At 42.5% G+C, this 27983-nt stretch overlaps 1 protein-coding gene and 1 long non-coding RNA gene across 3 annotated transcripts; one reads left to right on the top strand and one right to left on the bottom strand.

Moving 5' to 3' along the window:
- Positions 1–61: 61 nt before the first annotated feature.
- Positions 62–27006, bottom strand: CLSPN (claspin). 2 transcript variants are annotated; one of them, XM_083511756.1, is made up of 24 exons: positions 26691–27006; positions 25764–25893; positions 24685–25124; positions 23240–23398; positions 22564–22636; positions 21761–21869; positions 19811–20379; positions 18516–18707; positions 17581–17768; positions 14881–15083; positions 14612–14673; positions 13398–13603; positions 12329–12489; positions 10746–10972; positions 9331–9442; positions 8791–8869; positions 8055–8212; positions 6465–6629; positions 6218–6339; positions 5533–5663; positions 3948–4038; positions 3203–3285; positions 2670–2831; positions 62–1137 (listed from the first exon to the last, which is right to left on the bottom strand). In XM_083511756.1, exons 1-24 carry the CDS (start codon positions 26706–26708, stop codon positions 1027–1029), a joined length of 3951 nt encoding a protein of 1316 aa, XP_083367882.1. In that variant the 5' UTR covers positions 26709–27006; the 3' UTR covers positions 62–1026. The 2 variants fall into 2 exon arrangements, with proteins under 2 accessions (XP_083367882.1, XP_083367883.1); XM_083511757.1 differs by lacking the exon at positions 26691–27006 and adding an exon at positions 26442–26508.
- LOC310710780 lies at positions 19934–23408 on the top strand. Its single transcript, XR_014528237.1, has 4 exons — positions 19934–20023; positions 21701–21839; positions 22981–23184; positions 23272–23408. It is a non-coding gene; the product is annotated as an uncharacterized lncRNA (long non-coding RNA).
- Positions 27007–27983: the final 977 nt, after the last annotated feature.

Raw genomic sequence — 27983 nt, 5'->3', positions numbered from 1 at the left:
AAGCTAAATAGTTTCCTATGGAATCTATAGATTAGGCCCTAACACATTCCAGGTTCTACAGTAGATTTAAAAAACACTGGTTTATTTTGAAAATCTGCTTGCACAGCCTCACATCTTTCATCATCTGTACACATCCATTTTTAACACTACACTTTCTCTCCGCCCCCGCAGAATAGATTTACAATTCAGAATGACTCTTCTGAGATCATGGAGGTACAAAATTTGAGGATGTTTAGATGCAGGCAAGATGCTGTTGTAAGAAGTCTTCATTGCAGCACTTTCTAAATATAGCCATAAATATGTTGTTTATTTCCATTCACCTTTCAAATTTCAAATCCATCCTCAAAAATTGAATGTAACTGTTAAAAAAAAACCTCACCTCCCCCTTCTATTTTTCATGTTGAAAGCTTTAAAGTGTCCAAATAAAGGTATGGAGAACTGAGAAGGATGCACAAGAGACAGAAGACGACTTTCCACGCCTCAGTTTTCTTCCTCAACACAATTTCACATGTTCTCTTTAAAAAGGAGGGGCAGCAATTGAACATGAGAATGAGGTGTGGGGAACAGAAAAGGGAACCAAAATTGCCTTTAAAAAAGTTAAAACCTTGATTTAAAAATGCCCTAGAACTTTAAGATATATATAATGTTAGGGAGCGAAACACAGGTGGGGAAGATATTCAGCCTCCATAATCATTTTTTAATGCATGAAAACACAGGCCTCAAATGCCTGGACCAGAACTCTTCTTGGGAGTGCAATGCAGATTGTGCAAGTTGAAGATAAGACCAACGTAGAGAAGTGCAGGTTTGACTGGTACTCAAGCTGCAGCTGCATCCAACAGGTAGAACATACCCTTTCACCTGCTCTCATATTTGTGCACCCAGGGATGCAGGCCAAGTGACATTCCAGGCATCTCATTATCAAAAGGGTTCCACTCTAGAGAGAGTTGCATCAGTTCCTTGCCTTGAGAAGTCTGTGCAGCCGCTGGACCAAGACCAAGCACCATCGGTGCTCTCCACCCACGTCTTTTATCGCTCCAAGTACTGAAATATACTCCGGGTTTCTTGAGCTGAAGTGCCATCGAGCCGTAGCCGTTTGGGAGAAGGTGTTGCAATGGCGACAGGAGCTCTCTTCTTGACCTAGAAGGTGACAGGAACCATGAGACCACAAAATCTCTTGAGCACGAGAATTTTTTAATTAACTTAATTGGCTCAGATATACGTTGACCCTGCAAAAAGAACACTGCACTCTGTGAGAAGGAGGGTCCCTGCTTTTGTCCCCTGGACATTCTTATTTGCCACAGGCAACTGAGCGAGTGGCTGTTTTCAAGTCTGAATTATATAATAACTCAGCAGTATTTTGATTATGGACCATAGGATGGCAGCTGGCCTTTCCTGCTAACAGGGCCATCTACCATTCCTGTCCTGGGCAACTTGGCTGGGTCAGGGCCCAAGCAGACAACACACACACACACACACACACACACACACACACACACAGTCTCTTTGTCACATTTAAGAAGGGCAAGGTAGCTGCTGACAGCCAGGAAACCACTCAAGATAGCAAAATGTAAGAATTGCCTTGCTGGATCAGACCAAAAGGTAATCTAGCAGAGCAATGATCTGCCAGATGTAATGGGAAGATTACAATTAAGGTTCCTGCCCCTTTGCCCCCCACATCAGGCAGTTATCATTAAACTTCTGTCACACATACCCCAAAACACAGACACATTTTTCACTCTTGGTTGCAAACACCCGACGTCTTAAATCTTTCTTCATATGGATAATGCTGTCCGTTTCTGTTCCTTCTCCAGCTTCCTCCTATCATTGGCACTCCTGAACATAAACTACTCTTGCTTACCTTCAAGCAGTGCTAATGAGTCCCTACTAAAGCACTCTTCAAGGAGGCTGACAAACTTAGGAAGGAATGAAATATTGTTGTGGGAAGGAGGGGTTCTGAACTCCTAGGGAGCCTCTAAGGATGGATTAACTACCCTGCCCTAAAGCAGAGGTTGTGAATCTCAAACAGGGTTGTCATTGGCATGCTAAAGAGCACAAAGATACATAAAGAAGGGCAGCTTTTTGGCTACTCTAGCCCAGGTTCATCAAACCTGACTGGCAGCAACTCTAGCCCTAATATACAAGATCCTTTAATGCAAGTACTGGATTACTGATTGTGCAAAGTAATACTTACGAAGGTATGTGCTCATCTATAGCCCAAGAATCCATCCCCAGGACGTTCCATTGGATGCCCTGTAAACAGGATTCTAGGAGACTGGGAGGCAGGCCAAGACCACTCCAATGCCTGCTGAAGTTGGACTTTCTCCTGCCCCACTCCCAGCACCAGTTTAACACCAGCTGCCCTGTAGGAAGGATGCTGTTGTTTTGCCTAATGTTTAATGTTTTTTGTAAGCTACTTTGGAAGGATCGTATTCTGGAAGGTGGGGCATAATGAATGAATGCCACGTAATGCTGTTCTGCCTACAATATGAATGAGAAAGCTGTGCTTTGGATCCATATCATGTCATGTCTCAAATTCCTTGCCAGCCAAGAGTGCAAATTTTCCCTCAGACCATTCTTACTAAGGCATACCCAGTTCAAGGAACAAAAAAATAAAAATAAAAGCAGACTAAGTAAATGATTCCGTTCAATTTAAATCAAGAGATTTCTACCTGGGGCTTGGACTTCTCCTTCGTCTCCTCGCTCTTGACTGGGGAGAGTGTCTGGAAGACGAAATTTCTTGAGTTCCTGGGGGCGTTTGGGTTGAGGTCTGAGATGGCTGCCAGTTTCTGCAGGACTGCTTTGGGCCTGTTCAGCAGTGATCCATTCTTCAGCTGCAAAAAGGAGGAGGGGTGGATCCAGAGGCGAAACATTCAAGTAACATGACCTGAGTAGTACACTGAACACAATTTAAACCTTCAGAAGAACTGCTAGTCAAGTTGTTCTTTCTCACAGGAAAAATAATTCAGGACTAGCAATCCACTTGATCTCCATTGCTTAGTTTACTAAAATAAAATAATACAAGCAGACCTACACTGTTCAAAGAGAAACGATGTGACTCATTGTGCAATTTGGTACTCCTATCTCAGAAATGAAGCCCAATTTTAAAGAAAGCTGTCTAGACGCAATATGAGAAATGATGAAGGGAAGAAATAATCTATTCTCAAAAGAAATAATCTGTTCTCAAAACTACTAAAGTACTGACCTGTGGATCACTGGCAGACCGGAAAGTTTCAAATGGATTTCTGGGTAGTGATTTAGTTTCCTGTACAGCTATTGAGGGAGTTGCTAGGAAAGCAAAAGACAGATAAAGTTTTGAAACTTTGCAAGAGAAAGACTAAGAACTGTAGCGTACAATAATACATATCTGCCAATTCCCCTCCCAATGCCACTTGCTCTGTACAAAGGCAGCAAGGTTTTAGGAACAAGCCACTTGAAAGTATGGCCACAGCTGGGTCCATTCAAAGAACCTGAAAATCAACCCTGTGGGGGCAAACACCAATGTGAAGTTGGCCTTCTCAGTCATGGTGTTCTGACTTATGGAAAGCCATTTCCAGAAAATTAAGGAAAGGAGGCACCTGGCATTACCATAAATCCAAGGCCCAGGTTAAACCTACTCTTTGAAGCAAGACTTTTGATGGCTAACGCTGATCTGCCGTGACTGCAGTTTTTGGGGGGTTTTGCATCGTATTAGCTGCTGCCTCTCTTTCATTGTTTTTAAGACTGATCTGGCATTTCAGAAGTTTTATTTTTGTGAGCTGTTTTATAGCTTACAAATATTTAAAATGATATCAAAGTCTCACTAGGGTGCAAAAGTATTTTTTCAATCAACCTGCAGCCTTGGTGTGGAATTTTGGTGCTGAATTTTGGTGCCCACCCATCCCCATTCTGCTAGCATTCTACTAAGGTTCTGCTAGCATTCATAGCTCTTCAGTAAGAAACAGGTGTACCTTTCTTTTGTAGGGACTTCACAGTGACTTTTTTGGCCAGTTTCATGAACTGGCTGTTTTCATCGATATCCTCCTCTTCCCCTTTCTCCGACTGTAAATAAGCAGAATTTTCATTAGACCACATCACTATAAGCATGGAACAAAAAGTAACTGAAAAAAGGTGCAGTTTCTTTAATGAATGACACTTTTACTAGTCATGTGCTTTCGCTTTAAAAAAAAACAACACTTTGGGAGGAGCCCAACAAAACAGTTCCACTAGTGCAAACATTTCTGGAACAGCACAATGGAACTTCCCCTCCCTGCTTGCACCTCCTAAATCTGTTGTGGGTTTCCCTCAACCTTCCCAAGTAGAGTTAGGGGGCATATGGGGAGAGAGGAGGGAGGGGAAGTTCTGCTTGTGCTGGCAGAATTATTTAGCTGTATACCACTCTTTGAACTTAAGAGGCCAGTTCCAACCGTTGTTTGTTGTTTAGTCATTTAGTCATGTCCGACTCTTCGTGACCCCATGGACCAGAGCACGCCAGGCACTCCTATCCTCCACTACCTCCCGCAGTTTGGTCAGACTCATGTTTGTAGCTTCGAGAATGCTGTCTAACCATCTTGTCCTCTGTCGTCCCCTTCTCCTTGTGCCCTCAATCTTTCCCAACATCAGGGTCTTTTCCAGGGAGTCTTCTCTTCTCATGAGGTGGCCAAAGTATTGGAGCCTCAGCTTCACGATCTGTCCTTCCAGTGAGCACTCAGGGCTGATTTCCTTAAGAATGGATACGTTTGATCTTCTTGCAGTCCATGGGACTCTCAAGAGTCTCCTCCAACACCACAGTTCAAAAGCATCAATTCTTCGGCGATCAGCCTTGTTTATGGTCCAGCTCTCACTTCCATACATCACTACTGGGAAAACCATGGTGGCAGCAAACTTGCATCTGTCATTGAGTGTACCCTCTTCAGGGAATTGCAGCCAATCTTATCTCTCTGACAAGGGATGCCAATTTTTGTGCCTTTTAGAGGTATACTTAAAACAAGTTATGTATGTTTTAAAAAAAAACATACATATGTGAAATAATCCATAAAAGAATTTATTACTGAAATTTTGCTTTACTTGCAAGATACTGGCACAGTTCTTACTTCACTATCCATTAACGGACATTGACGGTTGTGTTTTAAAACCTTTTCACCATCAATTTTATAAACTCCCCCAGACATCTTCATCCATATTGCCTGCTATTTTATAAAGAAGACTACCACTGGCCCAGTGGAAGATGCTATCTTCAGTATTATTATTTTCTTACATTAGAATGTTTGCACCACTAAGAAATAATAATAATATAATAATAATAATTTATTATTTATACCCAGCCCATCTGGCTGAGTTTCCCCAGCCACTCTGGGCAGCTGCCAATCAAGTATTAAAAACAATACAGAGTTAAATGTTAATATTACTAAATATTAGTATAATAGAATACTAAATATCTATGGCTTGTAACCAAGAACAGATCGGGAGGGACATTTCAGCTCTCATCTCAGTCTGTCATAAAAGCAGGCTAAATGAAATGGTCCAGGAAGAAGCCTATCCACGAAGGTAAGCTACCTGCTCCCGAAGCCACTGCTCCCGCTCAAAGCGCTCCTTCCTCCACTTCGCCTCTGTCTCATCCAGATGGTCTTCGTTTTCATCATCGTTCTCTGCATCATTGTGGAACATATCCTCCTGAAAAGCATTGTCTGAAAGCGGAGACACAAAAGGGAATTGGTTCTGGCCACTGCTGCCTGAAATGCTCTACTTAAAAGTGTTAAATGCAGAAAAAGCATTGTGGGCCTGGTGAGGGAGAAAGAGATGAGGATTTGGACTGGGATTTGGACAGTTGTGGTAGGGATAGAAGGGGAAAGCGAGAGACCCTCCTGCTGGAGTTTGGGTTTGCTAATGTAGCCTGCAGAACAGACAGCATATTTGCATAAACAGTATCAAAGCAGCTTACAATTTTAATACAATAAAAACCACACAAAAATGTAAAACAGATCAGCAGCTATTACATATTTTAGAGACTGAAAGATGGTAGGGAGTAAAGGTCTGTTTCACTCCTTCTCTAGGACAATTTGTGACCAACTAAGCTGAACACAGACAACAAGCCATGTAGGGTCTCAATAAGCCTTCTTGTTCCCCCCCCCCCTGCCTGCGACCACAAACAGGGGCTTATCAACTTGTATCAGGCATGGCTCATTCATCTTCATGGGTCACCAGTTGTGCAGGCTTGCTCTAGAATAAGACAGCATTATACCTATGTTCTTCCACCTGAACTTCCTCATTCGCCCAGGGCCATCGCTGTGCAAATCTCCATCAGCAAGGTATCTCTCTTGATACAAGCGCAGCTGTCGTTTGTCATCATCCAGCATCACCTTCCTAAAAAGTATCCATGTGTAAGGGTGGGGAAACTGAAATTAGTCTTCATTCAAAAACAAGGCTGTGCTTTCAGAAAAGCACAACCACAAACTGTAATTTAAGCTGATGTATCTGCGGCTACTGACATGTGTATTTTGTTGACTTGATCCTGGAGTTCTGCATCTGTAGGGAGGACCTCATCAAGGACTTCATCTTCATAAACATCAAGTTCCTCACCGTCATATTCATCCTCACTCCCCATCTCACTTCCCGACAGCTCAGCCTCCTCTTCCATGAAGTCCTGCAATTTGCTGAAATGTTTTGAGAGGAGGGAAAGAAAGCCAGGAATCCAAGTTGAGTCTAAAAAGATTTAAGGAGCTGCTGCACATCATGACAAACTTCATCTTACCCAGAACTGCCAACATTAGCTGGCAGAGTCTCAAATCCAGCCCTCCAAGACTCTGTTCTCAGCCCTTCAAGGAAAAAACATTTATACCTTGCAAAGCAGGAGTTGAAGTGAGACTTCCATACATACACAGGATGTGCTTAACTCACCAAAGTACAGCACATTGTGTGAGTACAACACTTAAAGATACTGTGAAATATTGCAAATCCCATGTTAGGAGATACCCTAACATGCAATAGAAATTTTCAACATCATGCCAGTCTTTAAGGCTACAGAAGTTGTAAGCCTACATTTTTAAAAACTAGTTATGCATTATTCCTATTAGTAGTAGCAGTATTACTATTATTATTTTATTAATATAGGCCAAATCCATGCTTCTAAAAGATGCAACAAAATAGAAACAATTAAGCCCCAATCAAAATGAAGCAAGACAAGGAACCTGAGGCTCTTCTCTTTTCCTTTCATCATATAAAACCTTTGCCTTCAGCCATGGTTTTTATTCTTCCCAATAAATTTCAGAAACATTTGTTGCCATTTATTTAATACAGAATTTAGTTTATTAATATATTGAAATAAGAACAGATGCCAAGGGTAAACTGAATCAAGTTCCTTCCTGCTGTGGCCTTTTTGTGGTGTCTTCACAAGAGTGTGTCACTGAGCTCATTTCAGCAGCATCCAGAAAAATAAACAGGTTAGCCCTCTGAGTACCCTTCCCCTTGCCTGCTTCATAGTCAGCCCACCCTTTCCTTAAATGGAACTGGGCTGTCAAACCCTGCAGTTGTTCAAGCAGCGGCTGATTCCCATTGTTGCCTCCTTGCTCCACGCTGCCTTCACCAACCATTCAGTGCAAAAGCAGATTTGCCTTAAGCATCCCACATATCTCAGTCTGTGTCCAATTTGCATCGAGCCATGTCAGGGGTGGCTAAGGTTTTGTGGCCTGAGGGCAACCCAGTCAGATAGGTGAGATCTAAGTAATCTCCTCTTCTTCTTCTTCTTCTTCTTCTTCTTCTTCTTCTTCTTCTTCTTCTTCTTCTTCTTCACTGTTGGCTGACACTTGAAGATTCCATGCCAGCCATTGGTGGGATCACACACACACACACACACACACACACACACACACACAGAGCTTCCCTGCCTGCAGATCAACTGAGGAGGTGATTATCCCCCTCCAAGTGCATAAAGTTCAGCAAATTTGCCAAGAAAGCCCCTGGAAAGATTTTTCTGCCAGCATCTTTCAAGCCTGTCCCTTTTTATTTTGTTTTAGTTAGCTTCATATACTGCATTGATCCTGTTTATTGCAAAACTATAAAGGCTAGAAGAATTTACTTACAATTTCTTCTTCATTCCTTCCCTTCGTCTCAACACTTCCTCTTCATCATCATCATCTACTTCATCTTCACTCTCTTCTTCTTCTTCTTCTTCCTCCTCTGTCTCTCCTTCCTTTTCCTCCTCCTGCTCGTCGTCCTCCTCCTCTTTGTTCTTTTCATCCTATCAATTCAGGAAATGAATTCAGAATTTCCTTTAGTATCTTATCACCTCCTTTACTACCTCCTATATTTCAGCTTGCTCTTTTATTTAAACAACACAGTTAGAAGGTGGTGTCTACATGATGATTGTTTAGGAGCATAGAAAACCCACAGAATGAGCTACTGGGTACAGCCTCCAGCTTCATTTAAAAAGCAATAGAAATGGGAATGGAAGAGCACAGGGCAATGTCTGTTGAAATCTCAGGAGCCTGAGGGGTGACTGAACAAGATACTGAGGGTTTAGGCTTGAGGCTTCAGTGCCCTGCAAAGGTACTCCCCATGACCACTAAAGGCAGAATCAGTTACACGAAGTAAGGAAAAATATGCAAATTTGCTTAGTACGCACATTCAGGCTGCAGAATGGAGTTTCTCTTCAAATCCATTTACTCTGGGGCATACCCAGCCCTGCCCATTAGCTTCTGGTGGACTAGTTGAGTAGAACATTGGCTTTGGGGTGGGAGTGGAAATAGTTAAGGTTTTGTGTGGAATGCATGCCTGGTGTTTAATTCTGGAATAACCACAATAGTTTGCAATACTCACTTCTTCACTATCAAAGGCATGGTCATCTGTTAAGAGACAGAAGTCTCCAAATTCTTCTTCCTCATCTTCTTCCACTTCTCTACAAGAAAGGATTTTTAAAAGGGAAGAAAAAGACTTGCTTAGCAACTGGAATCTAGCAAAGTGGGAATGTGCAAGTGGGAACACAGGAGTCCAATATACATTTGGAGGGCCACAGGCACCTCGCCCCTGCTGTACAACCTGTCACACCTAGTTAGCCATGACAGAACATGGTGAACAAAACAAAAAGCATTAGGACTTATCTATCCTCACGGTCTCCAAGATGTCACATGGACTAGCTGCGGCTAATTTTCTGGAGTTTAGTTTGGTGTAGAAAGGTAAACAATAAGGAGAGGTAGCACTACTTCTTGGCGACTAGGCCAGTGAAAAATTCTGCTTAACTGAGAAGTTTTCTCCTCCCAGTCCTACCGATTATCTCAATACAATGGATGTTTTCATGCTCCCTCTACTGAAGGAGAGGAAAACCTTTGGAGAACTGAGTTGCACATCTCCAAAGCTTACCTCTCAGTTGAAAAAGAGCCAGAACAAAGAGCTACTGCCTCAGCCATTGGATCATCAGTGCTGTTCTCTTTTTCCAGTTTAGGGTTTGCTGAGGAGGATCGAATGGGAGAATCTGAGAAAGAAACCAGAATTGAGATGTCACTGGAACAGGGTCCAACAGGCAGAACCCAGCTGGTCCCAGATAAAGTGTTCTTGTATCCCCAGCCCTTAAACTTATTAAAAAGCTGCTGCTGCTAAAGAAACAGCAATTCCTCTACCTAATATTGGGAGCTTTTATTTTTCTATATATTATAATGTAAGAAAGTCATCACACAGCTCCCATTGGAGGGTTTGCATAGAGTCAGGGAAGGGGAGCAGAAGAGAAGGCTGGTTGCACAGCAGCAGCAACTATGACATGGAGTTAAGAAGAGAGGAACAATGAAAGGGAAAAATGTGGCTGTTTCAAACAATAGCAAAAGTCTGAGTAAAGTGAAAGGTGGGTATCACTTAGAGGAAAATTGCAGTTTTAAGCAACAGCAGGGGTTTAAGTAAAACAGGGATGGAGAGATACTAAGACTGAGAAAGTGACAATTGTCAGCAATGGCAGAGGTTGGACTCAGCCATTGATACCCAAGATGTGATTGTAATCTGTTTAACTACTTCTATTTTTAAATTTTGGGACCTGCTGGTGAAGGGCAGGTAATAAATCTAATGTCAATAAATAATGATGATAATAGACCAAGCAGGGGAGACACTAAGTTTAAAACTAAGGTTTGGGTACAGCGAGAAGAGAATTTGGAAAGGCTCTGTTGTGCTAGCTTCTGTGTTGCGCCCATCTTTGCTATTTCTCCTTATTAAAACTATTTGGTTTCAAATAAGAAAAAAAATCCTCAGTGTCTTTCCATCTTTCCTTTACTCAAACTCTACTGTTGCTTAAAACTGCAATTTTCACATTTGTCCCTCCACTCCCACTTTACTGAAACTTCTACCAGGTTGAGGAACTTCTTTCCTGGGATGGGACTTCTAGCTCCCTTGACAGGGGCCTTCAGTCACAACAAGAGCTTTTCGGGCAAGCAGTCAGACTACTAAGCTGTTGCATTTTATACAGGTTTCCTTAATCACATTGTTATATACGCTGTTCTTACCTCCTTATCTTGTTTATTGTTATCCTACATGTGTCTACTATGCTGCAAGCAGCCTTCAGCAGTGTGTACATTGAAAATCAGAGTAAAAATTATTTTTAATGGAATAAAATTGCCATTAAAAAAAAATCCACAGACAAAACCGTTAAATTTACTTGCCAAAGCTAAGTACCTACTGTCCTCTTTCCCTTTGGTTTGATCATCATATTCTGGGTGTAGAATTTAGCAAAAGCCTATCGAAGGTGGTATGTGCAACCCGAGCTCTTGCTATGAGGAGCAAGATCCACAACTTACTCTGAGAAGCAAACTTTCCAGAGCAAAGGTTGAGCAGCTCTTCCATGTTCTGCTTCTTGCCATGGTAAGTGTTGGGAGGACACTTGTTCTGAGAGGCAAACTGGCCAGAGCACAGATCCAACAGCTCATCCATGTTTGCATCCATGGCGTTCTCGTCCATGCTAGCCAACGGTAGGCGGTCCTTGGATGACTGGTATTTGTTCCGGTGATGGCCAACATTCAAAAACCTGAAAGCAAAATTAACGACCGTCTTTGAAAAAGTCCACAGTCATCAGAGGAAGCTCAGGTGGTTTGGCAGGAAAGGTCTCCAACATGGACATTTTGGGATGCTTCTTCTGTAGGTGCACTCACACAGGGTAAACACCATTGTGTAACTGTTTCAGCATTTTCTTTTAGGACTTACCTACCTTAGACAACTTTTATTTACTTGCTTTGTGTATACAGTGTCATCAATGTGAAAGAATTTTACAGTTTCTCAAGGAATGTTCAATCTAAACTTTGACACAAAGAAAGCAGAGGAACAGGGGTGGGGAAGTGCGGGTGTGGTTTTTATTTTCCCAGGGTTTTTAAACGCTTGTGCATTCTTGTTATGCTTCTTGGTATAATCCTGTTGGCTGCCTTTATATTGTGGCACTTCAATATATTTGTTTTAATTTGTTTAACAGTAGCTTTAACTTTGTGTAAGCTGCCTTGGGAACCTCTTGAAGGGCAGGGTATAAATCAAAATACAGTGGTACCTCGGGTTAAGTACTTAATTCATTCCAGAGGTCCGTTCTTAACCTGAAGCACCACTTTAGCTAATGCGGCCTCCCGCTGCTGCTGCGCCGCCGGAGCACAATTTCTGTTCTCACCCTGAAGCAAAGTTCTCAACCCGAGATACTATTTCTAGGTTAGCAGAGTCTAACCTGAAGTGTATGTAACCTAAAGCGTATGTAACCCGAGGTACCACTGTAAAAATAACTTGAAAATTATTTCACTTCACTCCAGACTGTGAGCAAAGTTTTTTACACCTTGGGTTAAGATTTGGTAGGGCTGTCGGCCCTGTATGAAAATTGTTTTCAGGCTAGATTCATTCCACGAGCTGCCAATAGTCAAAAAGATCAAGACACGCACACACCTTCCCAATAGGCCTGTGAACTAAATAACTCTGAAATATGGCCTGCTGGTTGAAGATTTGTCACAGAGCCAGCAACTTGACTTCATTGCTAAGTCATTGAGGATACTGTGCCTTGGACTGAAAAATGGAAGCTTATCCTTTTCTACCATCAAACTAACTTCCTCTCATGGGTTCCAGGATTCAAGCCTATTATCTACTACTAGTAGATACTGAGTACACAGGCAACAGCAAACCAGCAGCTTCCATTTCTGAGACTGAGAAACCATTCTCTAAAGAGTGGGTGCATTTCATCCCTCTGTTTATTTGTTCTAACCATTCACAATCCTATGCATGCTTACCTTGAAGCAAGTCCCACTGTGTTCGATGCAGCTTTACTTCCTAGTAAGTATGTTTAGGAATGCAACCTTACTCTGCCTATTTTGAAAGCGTTACTTGCAAAAGAGAGCCAACTCTCCAAATTACATACCCATCCGCATCAAGCAACTGACTCTGAGTGTCGTCTTCTAGGGAGAACTGGAACTGGAACCTCCCAGCTGTTGGAACTGGGCTTTTCTCTTCAGGAGTAGCATTGTAGAGATCTTGGGAATCCTCTATGGGTAGGGAAGGCTCAGATGCCTTCCCTGAACTCTAAATTCGAGGAGAAGCAGAACACAGTTATATTCATGAATTAAAAGGCAGACTGTAGCCAAAATTCAAAATAGAAAAATTAATTAAAACTAGAAAAATTAAAAGTACAGCCCAGAACTCTACAGCTAACAAACTGAAGCAATACAAAATTGGAATCAATTATAATGTTTGCATACAGAAATTAATCAATTTGCAAAAACTTTGAATTTCTGGACATAGGAAGCAAAGAAAGAAAGGTTTCCCTAAGGCTGCAGAATTAAAGGAAATACATTCTGGTCTCTGCTACTAGCCAGGGGAACAAGAGCATTGGGAGGCTCGTCCTCAGATTCTCATGTCTGATTTTATGTACCGTAGATTCCAGCGCATAAGGCGACTTTTGAACCTCGGAAAATCTTCTCCAAAGTCGGGGGTCACCTTATACACCAGATATGGGTGGCGCGGAGCAGAGCCCACCCCCCGCTGCTGCTGCGGAGGCTCCGAAGCAGCAGTAGTGGGCGGCAGGCTCAGCTCCGTGCCAGGCGGCTTTCTCCCAGCGCAGAGCTGAGCCCGTTCCCCGTTGCTGCCCAGCGTATTGGGCAACTGGGCTTATAAGACGAACCCCCAAACTGTAGCTGCCAATTTGGGGGGGTCATCTAATACGCTCAGTCGCCTAATACGCCGGAATCTACAGTATATGGTTGTTTTGTATCTTGCCCTGGGATCTGCTGTACTATGACTACAGAAGATTTAAAAACAACAGCGCCTGTCTGCAAGCTCACCATTTAAGAAACATGATACAAAAAGGAAAATCGAGTGGAGAGGGATGACGGGGGAAAGCAAATTCAGGCACCAGTTCTTAAAGTTACATATTTGCTCTTCAAGTGACCAGCTACTATTAGTTAAAGATTCAAAAAAAATCAAAATCTGACCTTAGAAGCAGAACTGATGAAGCTTGTTTTGAAAAAGCCGGGAGAAGGAGAGCGGACGACTCCAACGGCAGACAGAAAGTTGCCTCCACGTGCCAGTTGCTTATTACAAGGTTGATAGGAGGGAATCATAGAACCAATCAACTCAAAGCTGCTGTTGTGACTGTTTTCCTTTGCCAGGTTCGGCAGTAAAAATGAATCTTCATCTTCTAAGAGAAGGAAAAGAAAAGTGAAAAAACCCTACTAATTTTTAGAGGAATTAAAACAACCTGAGCTGGTTATTAGGAGTGAACTAAGCCACATCCCTCTCCATGGAATTTGGGGGAGGGCTGAGGTTCCGCTCAGACCCCAACTATGGGAATTGGTTTATCACTGAGTGCCAAGTGAAATTCATTCACTGGGTCTTCCCCAAATAAAGCTCTGCTAGAGCACAAGTGTGAATCAATCCCACGAAATATCCTGTTTCCAGTAATGGCAAATCTTCAGTGTCTCACAGAAAGGGGAAACCACCAATTCATTGAAACAGAAGTCACCAACAAAATGAAACATTTGCAATAACGTAGGGAAACAGCTGAACATTTTCAGAAGTACAAACATGGAATGAGAACAGCTCAAGCTACATAAAACAGCCCACATAAAAACTAAGATCTTCTGCTCACCCCAACACCCTACAACCTAGTTATGTATAACTCATCCAGCGACTATATCCCGTACATCTCTCTCCTAGTTTCACCTCTTATATACACAGCTCTCCACACACTGCTTCATTTCCAGCATGTGAAGATTTGAGCCTTTAAGCAGTCAAGGACTTACAACTTCACATTTTCCTTGCAGCAAATCCAGTGGGGTTCTGATCCACACTTTAGCAGATTGTAAGCCAAGATAGGTTTGCAGCAAGGCATGCAACAGATCACATCTATCCCAGAGGTGGTTGTTCGACGGACCTTCCCAAAATTTAACCAATCTATGTATCTGTGTATTAAACATATCTTGTAACTAAAAGAAATATATTGCTAATTTTTGAAGTATATCTATGTTTTGGAAAAATGCTTGCCCCCCATTGAATCATGAAGAGAACAAGCAGAAAGACTTACATATAAAAGTTATCAAGACATATATTTTAGTTACAAGAAAAGCTTAGTTTGTCGTTCAAACACACAGTATGAAAAAACAGACAGGATAAGAGCATGCCAGCTGCAGATACGCAGGTATATTACCTGGCTTGTGTGATCTTCCCACAACTTCTTCCACCTCAGCTTTTTCACTTGGAAGAGAACACCTGCAAGAAACAGTAACAGCCCAAATGAAGGATAATCATATTTTAAAAGGTAGTAAGGACCACTCCATAAATCAGGGATAGTCAATGTGGCGCCCTCCAGTTGCTATTGGACACACTGGGTAATTGGCTATGCTGGCTCAGTGTTGGATTCCAAGAGCATTTGGAGTTTACCATGTTGGCTAGCCCTGTAATAAAACTAAAGCTTACCCTGTTTTTGAAGAGTTATCCTTGAACAGCAGCAAGGTTGACTCTGTTGAGGAAAGCTTTGGAACAGCAGTGCAGTGCACAAAGTTGGCTGCTCGTTCCTCATCAACCGATTCTTTGTCAGTATCTTTGTCGCTATCTGCAGGGCCTTGCTCTTCCAGATCCTCATTATCTTCCTCTGCCTCACCAAGGAGATACTCCACCGTCTAGTGGAATATACACACACACATATACCAAATTCCACAGTGAGTGAACTTTTGCTTATGGGTATGCTTAAACACAGATGGTTGTTGGCTTCAAGTGCATACACTTTTACAGCGAACAGTGAAAACTCTTATGAAACCTACGGTTACAAAACAGGGCTTTAAAAAAAGGATTAGGCCAGTTGCTAGGAGACAACAGAAGAACGCTGCCTTCCTGACTTGCCTCTGCGAAGCCCACAAGCATCTGGCTTGGCACTATGGGAAACAAGATGCTGAACTAGATAGACTCTTGATCTAATCCAGCAAAATCCTCATGTTATCTAGACTTCTTTAGTCTCTTCTTTCTGTATATGCAATAAACCAGTTTCTAGCCCTTATAGTTACAGACAACACCTTATAAAGATGGAGCCAGTATCTGCCAAAAGCTCAGACTAAGAAAAGAGGTACAATGGGGGCCACCAGCAGCAAGGATAAAGAAGTGGTTGCTGGTCACAGTTCCCATTACCTACTGCCTGCCCCATCCTTCTTTTGGGATGATAATAATAATAGTAATAATTTATTTATACCCCGCCCATCTGGCTGAGTTTCCCCAGCCACTCTGGGCAGTTTCCAACAGAACACTAAAATACAATAACCTAATAAACTTTATAATAAACAGATGTCTTCTAAAAGTTTGGTAGTTATTTTTCTCTTTGACATCTGGTGAGAGGGCGTTCCACAGGGCGGGTGCCACTACCGAGAAGGCCCTCTGCCTGGTTCCCTGTAACTTGGCTTCTCGTAGCGAGGGAACCGCCAGAAGGCCCTTGGCACTGGACCTCAGTGTCCGGGCAGAACGATGGAGGTGGAGACGCTCCTTCAGGTATACTGGCCCGAGGCCGTTAAGGGCTTTAAAGGTCAACACCAACACTTTGAATTGTGCTCAGAAACGTACTGGGAGCCAGTGTAGGTCTTTCAAGACCGGTGTTATATGGTCTCGGCGGCCACTCCCAGTCACCAGTCTAGCTGCCGCATTCTGGATTAGTTGCAGTTTGCGGGTCACCTTCAAAGGTAGCCCCACATAGAGCGCATCGCAGTAGTCCAAGCGAGAGATAACTAGAGCATGCACCACTGGCGAGACAGTTTGCGGGCAAGTAGGGTCTCAGCCTGTGTATCAGATGGAGCTGATAAATAGCTGCCCTAGACACAGAATTGACCTGCACCTCCCTGGACAGCTGTGAGTCCAGAATGACTCCCAGGCTGCGCACCTGGTCCTTCAGAGGCACAGTTACCCCATTCAGGACCAGGGAATCCTCCACACCTGCCCGCCTCCTGTCCCCCCAAAACAGTACTTCTGTCTTGTCAGGATTCAACCTCAATCTGTTAGCCGCCATCCATCCTCCAACTGCCTCCAGATACTGATCCAGAAAGCTAACACTTAATTTCTAGAGCAGGTCTATCTCAAACTACTATTCTCCGGTTCAGAAGCCCTTCCTCCTAACATATTGCAAGAGTTATCTCAGAAGTGAAGAATATGTACTTCCTTAAATTCTTTCTTCTTCCTTTCCCAAGTCTAATCCCTAGCATTTAAAAACAGGTGCCAGGACAGAGTCCAAGAACACGTTGAGCCCAGACAGATGCCCTCTTTTGCAGCTGGACATCATGGGTGGCATAAACTCTGCAATAGAGGAATCTTCTGCTACTTGACATTCACAATGTTTTATGATCAGAGGCTGCTCCCTTAGTTTTTGTTTTGGCCCATTTTTATTGCTGTATTTTACAGATTCCAATTATATTAATAATGTACCCCACTTTGATAATTCAGATCATAACTTGCTTTTCAAGTCTTCTAAATAAATACTAAATTTTTGCAGAACTCCAAAACTTAGATGCAACAGTTGTTGCCTTTTGCTTAATTTATTCTGCCTATAGTAAAATAGCAGAATTGGTCTTGCTAGGGGGGCAGATATGTATATTTAAAGCAAACTAAAGTACCGGTTCATCACAACTCTGTCTGGCTTTGCAGTGCTTCATTTCCTTGCAACAGAGCTTCTAAGATACTCTGCTAGTTGATACTCTGCACAGCCATGTCATTCTTGGCCTCGTTTCCTACTTTCTCATATTCAGAGCCCCACTGTGTGGGCTTTTGAGAGGTATGGAACAAGGCAAAGTAAGTAGTGGCTCTGCAGGGTTCTGTGGCTACCTGCTTGAATTTCTGTACTTCCTCGGGGGAAATTGCTTCATGATTAAATCATAACAAATTTCTGGCTGCAAAATTGCCAGCAGTAAGGTGGACAAGATAAAAGCCTGGATTTCAATGCCTAGCTGTGTGGGGAGCTGAAGCCAAATTTACTTAATTACAATTTTTATTTCAGATCAATTTGGCAAGAGGCCAATATTAAACATGGCACAAATTCCTGAGTCTCATAGTTCCTGGACAGTTTTATGAGAAGTCAGCAATACATTAGAACTTGCTGAAGTAGGCCAAAATAAAATAAAATGTAAAGCAAAATAAAGGAAAGACCTCTTGATTGCCTTCCTCCTCCTCCTCCTCCTCCTCAGATTCATCTGTCATCTCCTCCTCTTCCTCCTCCTCTTCCACCATATCCTCATTATCCAATTTATACAATGCTTGCCGCTTCTGGCGTTCCTCCATCCTGCGGAGCTTCATGACCTCCTGCAGCTGAGCCTTAAGCATTTGTAGCTTTTCACCTGGTAAGCATAAATACGCTAAGATGCACATCTTAACAGACACACAGAAATGTCATTGTCCCAGGCAAACATTTTAATGATGCCACCAACAATTAATTTTAAAAGCAATGGAAGTTTATTTGAAACTGGGGGTGTTCAGGAACTCATGTGCTGAATAAGAGAACCAGCAATTCCAGCTAGGAGAGGAGAAGGAAAGCTTCAGGCTTCTGAGATCTTATTTGCTTTAAGCTAAAAAGGACGACTGGTCCTACCTGAAGCATAGATTTTGTAGGCGACAAGGGGTTAACTGGGGATACTGTATCATCAAGAAGACAGAGCTACTCATCATGTGGGACTAGGGCTGTCATTCAATTGACTAAAACTTGGACAATTAAGGAAATGTGAGTCAATCAATTAAACCTGTATGAGCAACAAAGATTATTTTAAATTCAGATGAATGCCATTTTGTGTCTTTTTCTAAATGACGCATGCTTGTGTTGCAGTCGGCATAATCTTAGTCAGTTCCCTTTTTTGAAGATGCTACTTGCCATCAGCAGCTTTGAGAATCTGCATTTTTTTTTAAATGTAGGAAACTAAAAACCTGCTTTCCAATCAAGGGGCACCTTTTTAGTGTATCAAAAATGTTACTGACAAAGTAATCTACATTGGTTGAGCCACCATTGCAGCTCTATTTGTGACAAGCACCCGAGAACTGATGGAAGCATCCCCACCCAATAAACCTTGCCCCTGTGCTCTCTCAAAGCGTACCTGGCTTTGCATGGGTTGCACCCTCCACAGTCTCTGCAGCCAACGTCACTGCCACCACATCTGCTTTCAGCTCCTCCTTGCCCTCATGAGTGGTCTCTTTCCGAATAATATTCAAGCCCACCGTTCGTTCTGCTTTTGGCTTGGTTGTGTAAAGTGCATGCTTCACAAAACGTTCCTTCAAAGCATCTAGTTCTGTTTTCGGGGGGGGGGGGGGTAGAAAAGAAAACATACTATAATTACTTATTTGTGAAAGACTTTGTAGTTTTCATTTTTTTAAAGCCAAATAATCTTACTTCAGCTGGATCTAAAGTTACCTAAAATAATCAAGTTGGAAAATAAGAGACTTCCTGTTAAGAATTTAACACCATGCCAGCATCTGTTGGGGTTTCTGAAATTTTTGTTGAAAGTGGGAGAAAATAGTTCTCTCGTGAACATGGCACAATTCTGGGGTTAAACCTATGGGCAAAAGTCAAATCTTCTGTCTTTTCGTAGTATTTTTTTAGTTTTTCTTGCACTAACAATTGAATAAAAGATGTCAAAAGTCTTCTTAACTCTTGTTGGGTTTGAGACAATAAAATAGTGCCATCCCTCAAACAGCACCTCAACTGTCAAGAATTAAGGGACACTTTTTAGGACACCTTTGGAAATTAGGAACTACATCTAGGTAACTGTGATGGCAAGCATTTGAAGAAGCCTTAAGGAGAAGAGCCGTAGCTCAGTGGTAGAGCATCTGCTTTGCATGCAGAAGGTTACAGGTTCAACCCCCAGCATCTCAAGGTAGGGCTGAGAATGTTTCAGATGAACACTGAAAGGCTGCTACCTGTCAGTGTATGTTGTACTGAACTAGATGGCAAGTTCTTGTGTTCCTAATGGAAGAGTGCCGATTTATGTTTTTTACTGCTATGTGTCACAATTATTAATACTGGGTGGGCGGGCAGACTTGTGAAAAAGTGCCCTTGCTTAAATATGAGCGAGAGACTTAACTAAACCATGCTAAGTGAATATCCTACGGAGGCCTAAAAACAACCTGATTTAAGCAAAGCATGTCACAATTCTAGACACATTACACAGAAACAAATGATTTCACTATCCAAAGTGGCAGATAGCACCTGACCATTGAACGCAAACGTTTTAGGAGAAGATACCATGGAAGAATGAAACATCTATTTTTTTACCTTCCCCTCCCCAACAATGCAAACTTCCCTAGCAATTCCCTTTTCAATCTTTTGTCATATAAGCAGTAGCAAGCAAATAAGAATCACAACATATCAAGATACTAGATGCTGGTACCACACCTCTGTTAGATTCCGGCTCATCAAGATTAATAAACGAATCATCCCCGGAACACAGCCTAGGCTTGATTGTCAGGTCTACTCCCAGCTCCCGAAGCCGATCTAGCTTGGACTTCTTTGTTTTTTCAGCAGGAGCTAACAACACTGCTTCCTGTGGCTGCACAATGTCTTTAGGCTTCCCACCCAGTTCTGAAGATTGCTCCTCCACTTGCTCAAGTAAGTTTTCTTCCACTTCATTCTCTTCTGATTTGATGCATTCTGCAGGGATTTGATCAGGCTTTTCTTGCTTTCCAGAACTCAGCTCCTCCTTAAGGCACTCGATTTTGGAATCACTGCCCTGTTCATTTTCCTCAAGACAATGTTTTGCCAAATTTCCCACTTCACCAGTAGAAGTTTCATCTGTGCTGACAGAAGCAGGGGTCAAGGAGGCCGAAGCTTGCAGATCAAGCCCTGCTGCCAATACTCTCCCTGCTGGCTGGTTAAATTGTCCTCTCCAACTCTCACTGCAATCGATACCTGGGTTCTTTGGAACAGCACTTTCTTCATCCAGACTGGGCTGATATTTAGTTGATCTGTCGGGGGGGGGGGATACAAGTTAGATCACTACCAATCTTAAACTTGTTCATTACAGAAAATGAAGAAATCAGTCTAAGGGCAGTATTTTGCCTATTTATCCTTGAATAAAGGGAGCGGGGAGAGAATTACTGAAGAATGATTACAGTTTTCCGCTAGACACAGTAATGTGCACAGTGCGTTCTCATGCTGGGCAGGAGAGTTAAATTGTGCAACATGTTCTACTGATGTTCATTTTGTTTTAGCCCATTTTGAGTCAATTCAATATAATCATAATGAAAAGAAACCATCTCCCAATTTTTGAAAAGGAAGCAGCCTCTTTCATCAGTGCCCAGTACAAGCAGAGAGGAAGGAGGGGGCTTGTGTGCTAAGGAAGAGACTCATCACTGCCCAATCTCAGACTAGAAGGCTGTCATAGCATCTCACTTTTTGGCAAGCAGCTGAACCTGCTGGTATTAAGAGAAGTCAGGATAGGCAAGTGTACATAGGATCCATTTCCCCATCTCTCCATTGCAAGGCAAATGTATTTTTTATCTTGTGAACTGGCCTGAGATCTTCAGATGAAGGGGGTATATCAATTTAAGCCTCTCCTTTTTCTTCCACGCAATAATCTCTACATGTTTCCACAGGATTACAAAATAGATACTGTACAAGGGTTGGTTGGAGGCGTTCACTCATTGCAGCATATGAAATGAATTAGCTCTCTCTAACTTTGAGTAAATAATAGTATTGTACATAAAAACACTCAGTTAGATCTCAGAGTATAAATGACACACTTTTAGTAAGAGATGACAGTTGCGTACTCAGTGCTAAAAATAAAATTAGAATTTAGCCCCAAGAATTGCAAAAAAAAAAAAATCCTGTATAAATTATGTAAACTGGGGAATTACGCAAGTTTGTTTATTTTGCACAATATATTTGGATTTTGCTAGTCAATGGGAAAAGCTTGAACTGGGCAGCATGTTGTAACCCTGAACTTGACGTCTGGAAAATCTTAATCACCCTTCTGGCTTCTGAAAACTGAGCAGGCATATTTTCACAGCTATGAAGTCTTGAAACTTTTTTATTTTAATGAAACCCAGAGTTTCTAAGAAGATTAATTCTGTTAAAATCCTGGGAAATCTTTTTAATCTCTAAAACATTTTATATCTACTGTTTTTTAATTTTTACTGTTACTACGATAATTGTTTTTGTTTCTAATGTTTTTGATCTGTTTTATATTTGTTTTATGATTCTTTTGTAAGCTATCTTGAAAAACTAGATTAATGAAATTATGATTTTAAAAAGATGAATTCTGCATCCAGTCCTATTCTATAACAGCACTACTGCAACACCTACAGATGCCTGAAAAGAAACAAGTTAGCAGCAAGCTTGACTTACTTTAGCAAAGCCATAGCACTTCCCTGGAAGGCAGGACGAGGTTTGCGCTTGAAGAATTCATGGACACTTTTGGCTTCTGGTAGGTGATATGGGAGAGGGATGTTGGCTTCTACCAGAAAAGAAACAAAGGGATTAAACTGGTCTGTGTGGATACAATGAAGGAAAGTTTTGAACAGTATGGCCTTGGTTTAACTTTTAATAATAAAAACACAAAAATCTTAAAAGGAACATATGAAGCTGTTTTATACCAAGTCAGACCATTGCTCTAGCAAGCACAGTAAGGTAAAGGGACCCCTGACCATTAGGTCCAGTCGTGACCAACTCTGAGGTTGCAGCGCTCATCTCGCTTTATTGGCTGAGGGAACCGGTGTACAGCTTCCGGATCATGTGGCCAGCATGACTAAGCCGCTTCTGGCGAGCCAGAGCAGCACACAGAAACGCCGTTTACCTTCCCGCCGGAGCAGTACCTATTTATCTACTTGCACTTTGAAGTGCTTTTGAACTGCTAGGTTGGCAGGAGCAGGGACCGAGCAACGGGCGCTCACCCCGTCGCGGGGATTCGAACCACCGACCTTCTGATCAGCAAGCCCTAGGCTCAGTGGTTTAACCCACAGTGCCACCCGCATCCCAGCAAGCACAGTACTGCCTAGCAAATGAATCTCCAAGGTCTGTGGCAAAGATAGGTCCACATTCTGTTGACAGTTCCTTTAAGGTGTTTTTTAAACTGGGTGATACCATCGTTTAAGAGAACCTGGAACCTTCTACATGCATACAGAATCTTGCAAAACGTTTTGAAATCTTACCTCTGACAAGCCGCTGAGTCTCGCTGTGCAGCTGTTTGATGGCTTCCTTACCCAGCTTGGCTGCCTTCCGCTCCTTAACAAAAATGAAAAGACAGCTTTGAGCAAACATGTGGCTTAGACACAACTAAAAGTTAGGCATACTCAGGATGGAAGATGAGGTGCTGTACCATACAAAAAAGTGAGATAGAAACAAAACTAAAAGTGAATAGGTGTGGGTGTCATTTTTAGGTTCCTTCAATAGACGTTCCTCATATTCAGCCATCTTGTTTGTTGTGTTCACTCTAAGAACCAGTATTAGTGGGAGAGGCAATTAAATTTAACATGCCAAAAGAAACTTTTGTACAGACTATTGCTTAAAGAAATACCAAATATTTATCCAAATATTTATTTCTGGGGTTTCTGTGGTGTTTGCTGCAGATCCCCACCAATTTCTGTCTAGCACACTGGGACACTGTGCTTTGAAGGTGCTCCAATGCAATACTTTTGGAATCTTCCTATCACCCTCTCCACTTGAATTCCACAAATGTGGCAGCACTTTAAAGGCTCTGCCTCTAGTTAACACCCAACTAGAATTTGGGATCATCCAGTAAAACTGATCCAGTAAAACTGCAATAAGTTCAGGTAAACAAAAACAAATACTTTGTATGGTTTCCTTGGATGGTTTAGCATTACTCACCTTCCGTTTTTTCACTTTCTCTTTCCCTGCAGCTTTTATCAACTCTAGAGACTCTTCATCTTGAAGAAGGGGATCCTCTTCCTCTAAACCATTCTCAAAGAGGTCTTTATCAGCCAGCAGACACCCACTGTCATTGAAAGAAAACCTCTCACTATCCTCCTGGCCCAAGAAAGGTAGAATACAGGAAACAGTTAGCAGTTGCTACCTCCCCCTCTTTCCTATATAAATAGAAAGGAAATCCATTTTTTCAACTGCATACTATAAGTTCACAGTAAAGCCAACCACAGGCGACCACCCTCCACTCATGTGGAAGTTACATTTCGGGGCCCCACACACATAGGAGAAAATCATGTACGTGGGAAGAACCTGTTTTTTCCTGCTCTCCAGCTCTCTCTTCAATCCAAACCAAATATCTAGAGTTGAAGCTCTGGAGCCTGCTGGAGGTCGCCTTGGAAAGTGGCTGCTACTGCTACTACTGCAGGGAGACTGAGCAACCTAAACAAAGCCCTGCTGAGCCTCGCTTCAGGGCTTCCTCCGCCCTCACTGACATTATCTTTAGGATCTGGAGATGGTTTCCTTATAAGCCATGAAGACTCTCTCTTCTGTCATTTCCTGGTATGATTCCATTTTATTTTACTATTTTATTTATTTCCCGGTACTACATGTATACGTGATCACGCGTGAGCCGATTGCACGTAAAAGTGGGGAGACGCCTGTAGTGCAAGGCCCCATGCTATACCATGCACCACAGTAGAAATGGGGCATCTCTGGCCCTCCAGATACAACTCTCATCATTCCTGACAACCAGTCACACTGGCTGAGGCTGATAGAAGTAGAAAGTACAAAAACGTCTATAGCACCACATGCTTCCCATCCTATTTGCATTCGAACCCTGACCCAGTTTAGACAAACAACTTAACATGCAATAAAACTGTCCATGGCCTGTACTGCTTCACACTGAGCAAAGGATTATATGTTGTGGGTAAGCATTCAATCAATGTTTATACATGGAAAATCAGCACGTCAAGAGAAGCCTACAGTAGATTACTCCTACCCATCACATTTTCTATATAAAAGGGGTGGTGCGCATGAGATAAGATTTTTTTAGAATAGAGGGGAACATTCAATTATGCAATGGCCATCTGTCCTCTAAAGTGACACGAAAACAAGAACAGTTGCATGGTGAGCTACTTATCGAGACTGTGCCTTATTCTCTCCTGTTTTAGCAGCAAGTTGGATTACCATACCATAATGCTATAGCTGACATTTAAGTTTAACAGTGCAGCTGGTGAGACACATGTGTACATGCCAGTCAATGCAACATGAGGAATGAATCACAAAATGTAAATACATCACTTGGCATTAGACTGGACTTTACCTTGGGTGCACACAATGATTCCATCAAAGCCCAATCCCTTAAAATGTTCTTCTCATTCCCATCATACCTTCCCTTCTTCTGCCTCTCCTTTCTTTATGAGATCTCTAATAGCTTTCATCTTTTTCTCTTTCTCCTTCCTCCTTTTCCTTGGGGCACCCTTTTCTTTTTCAATAATTTCCTTCATGCAATGAATTCTGTGGTTCTTGTGCTTTTTCCCAGAGTTCTCCAACTTATGTTCAGGCAAGCCAAGCTCTGGATACATTCCAAGGTTTTTATTATGGAACAAGTTGTCCACTTCATCACCATCACTGTCTTGCAGAGCCTGGCAGATTAGGTTGGATTTCTTCTCCTTAGCAGCAAATGTATCATCATTTTCCTTCATGCTTTCCATATCCCCAGTTGCAGCCTCCAATTTCTCAGGAGCCAGGTCTTCTCTTTCACTGTCACTGTCTGGGAGGATCTTCTTACATTTGACTCTCTTACTCACATATATCTCTTCATCAGAATCTGTCAAAAATATAAGTTTCACATATTTATGGCATGCACCCCTTTTTTAAACACACACATATTTTAAAAGCAGTTAAACTTATTTCTTACCCACTTTTCCTCACTTGAAATATTGCAGATTCAGTTACATACTGCAGTTAAAGATAAGCAACGCTGAATTCAATGTAATTTAATTGAACTTTATTGTGCAATTTAGCTCCTGTAGGCTCTATTTCCCCCCTGCTCTGGTAACAACCCACAAACTACTACAGCTCATAGGAGTGTAAGGACCAGGTGTGTGCATGTAATTATTTCCTTCTTAAATCGGCTTCAGCTGTTCAGTTCTATTGTTTTCCACTTTGGAATATACTAAGAAATATTTATTATTTTTAAAATCAGTTTCAGGAAAGCAGTCCCGATATCAAAATGGTTTTCAAAACTTTGTGGGAGAGAGGGGTAGGAAGGGAGGTGTCAGATATGCATGGAGGGGCTCCTATGAAAAATGGATTAACTTACTGTGTGCATGATGTTGGGTAAATTATATATGTGTCACATTTATATATATGTTAGAGATATTTACTGTTGTATAGGACATTTCTTTGAAATAATGGAATGACCTCTGTAATGCCCTTTTGTTTTTAAAGACAGTAAATTACTGACCTTCATCATCAACAGATGCAACTCCTTTGTTTATCTGTGCTGGAGAGGTCATTTCACAGCTTCCCTGTCCGCTGTCTGAATCGCTGTCAGACGCTTCCTGAGATTTCAGATCCTCAACACCCAACAGAATCTGTAAGGCACAAACATTTATAAGTATGACAAAAGAGACAAACGCATGTAAATGTTTTGATAATGGAATTTTAAAATAGAAGCCAACTCCAGCACCATTCACCTCCCAACTGCAAAGAAAACGACATTGGACGCTTAGGAGCAGAGTTCTTCAGGGTTCCATTATCTAATGTCTGCATGGCAAGATTGCCCAGAGAGTGAGTCTGGCATGATTAACACAACAGTGACATGCTTCTCTTTTAAAATTCGGAACCAGAAACTGCTGCATGGTACATTTATCAAACTCAGCATGCTTAACAGACTGCATAGTAGAAGTTCCCACGGATGTAAGTTTCAGAGTAGTGTAAGGATCAAAGTTATACAAAGCAGGCATGGGAGAGAGCTCACTGGGTGACCGTGGGCCAGTCACTACCTCTCAGCCTAACCGACCTCACAAGGTTGTTGAGGGGAATTAAACGAGGAGGGGGTAGCACCATGAAATGGATGAAAATGTGAGATATGAAGGCAATGAATGAATAACGAAACAAAACAAATTAAAAGCACACATACACAAGTCTGAAACGGTAGCAGTGCATTCCCCCTCCGAGGACCATGCAGTATTTCAAAGACATTGGGGGGCCCCAGGACACCCGAGGTTAGCCGCAATGTATGCTGGGAGTTGTAGTTCTTGCTCCCTTAGGTGGTTCCCGCGGGGCCGCCGACAGCCGCCAAGGCAAATGTCCTCCGTTCTCCCCTCGCACCGCCAGCCGCTGACTGGAGGCAGTTCCCAGGCGTGAGCTAAATCTAAACTGGACTCACCTCAGTCGCCGCCGCCATGGCGCCCGACGCCGACGAGCGAAAAGCGCCAAAGCCTCCCTCGCGCCTCCGAATTCGAGTCTTCCCGCTCTTGCTGAGAGTTTGCCCCCCCGCTCCTCAGACCTTAGCCAATCGCAACTTGCCTCCGCCCATACGCTAGTTGTCATCCTAGCACGAACCAATTGAGAGGCAGGATTTCCTCCGCGGCACCGCCCCCACGTAGCCTGCGTTAACTCCTCTCCCTTCGCGTCGCAGAAGGAACATAGAAATAAAATACTGCAGAATGGCCAAATTCTGAAAACAAGGCACTTCCCTGTCCCTTTTGGTTTGTTTCTTTCTTTCTTTCCTGCGGGGGTTTTCTCTCCAGCCCACAATAAATAAAAGAGCGCGCGTGGGGTGGTGGGGGTGTAATATCCATATTGCAGATGGGTGGTGTTTGTCGCGAAAATGGCTAACCACAACCCTGCAGTTTAGTTCATAGTCATGTGCGGGGGAGGACTGAGAGCGTAGCATGCAACAGCTGCACAAACAACAACCCTGCAGTATAGTCCAGTGTTAAAATATTGTTGCTGTTATTGTTTTTAATTTAATATAGCAAAAAAAATCCGCCGCGGTTGCAACGCGGAGTAAGCTACTTAAATCTACCCCTTTCAACGCAAAAAACCATCCAGAGCTCAACAGTACTGTACTCAGAAGCTCTATGTGCTGATGCACACATTGATGCTCCCTTCGTGCATCAACATAGGTTGCATTTTCAGATGTTTAAAACTCCACTCCACACACAACTTTTTCCACATAAAAATAAGACTTGAGTGTGAAAGGGCGTGAATTGTTGTTAACTTCGCTGTTGGGGTTTAATGCTGTTGCCTAATCGTAGCTATGCTAAAATAAAATATTTCTCCACTGATTTCTATGGGAAGCAATCGCTTCCTCAACAGTAGATACAAGCCTATGTCATGCCTGGATACGTAGCGTCCAGCCTCTCTGATGGTCTTATGCCATGTTCTCTATAGCAATGAATCCTCCAAGTGTGGTTTATGCTTTCCCATGTAATGCTGGCTTTACCTGGACCCTTTGTGGGAAAGTAGGCTCAGGGCCAGCCCAGGGTTTTTGTGGAACCCTTTCAGCTTCTTCTTCCTCTAATCACAACCTTTTCCTTTGCACTCACTCACCCCGCTCCTTAAAACTAAGACTAAAATACTGCTTTTTGATGCATTTTCCCTCAAACCAGCTCTCATCCAATTTAAAATCACAAGCCACTGTTAAGCTGAGACGCATACAGCTGTTCTGCATGTG

Source organism: Podarcis liolepis (assembly GCF_965112155.1).
Source record: "Podarcis liolepis genome assembly, chromosome: 7".
Classification (NCBI taxonomy): Eukaryota; Metazoa; Chordata; class Lepidosauria; order Squamata; family Lacertidae; genus Podarcis; species Podarcis liolepis.
The sequence above is the reverse complement of the archived record's forward strand: the minus strand, read 5'-3'. Positions and strand labels throughout refer to the sequence as shown.

Bases quoted from the DNA above. Each gene is read 5' to 3' on its own strand.
- CLSPN (XM_083511756.1), bottom strand. The intron at 8,870-9,330 runs GTAAGCTTTGGA...CCTTTCTTGTAG, and splicing joins GGCTCTTTTTCAACTGAGAG to AGAAGTGGAAGAAGATGAGG. The intron at 5,664-6,217 runs GTATAATGCTGT...CTCCGCTTTCAG, and splicing joins GTTCAGGTGGAAGAACATAG to ACAATGCTTTTCAGGAGGAT.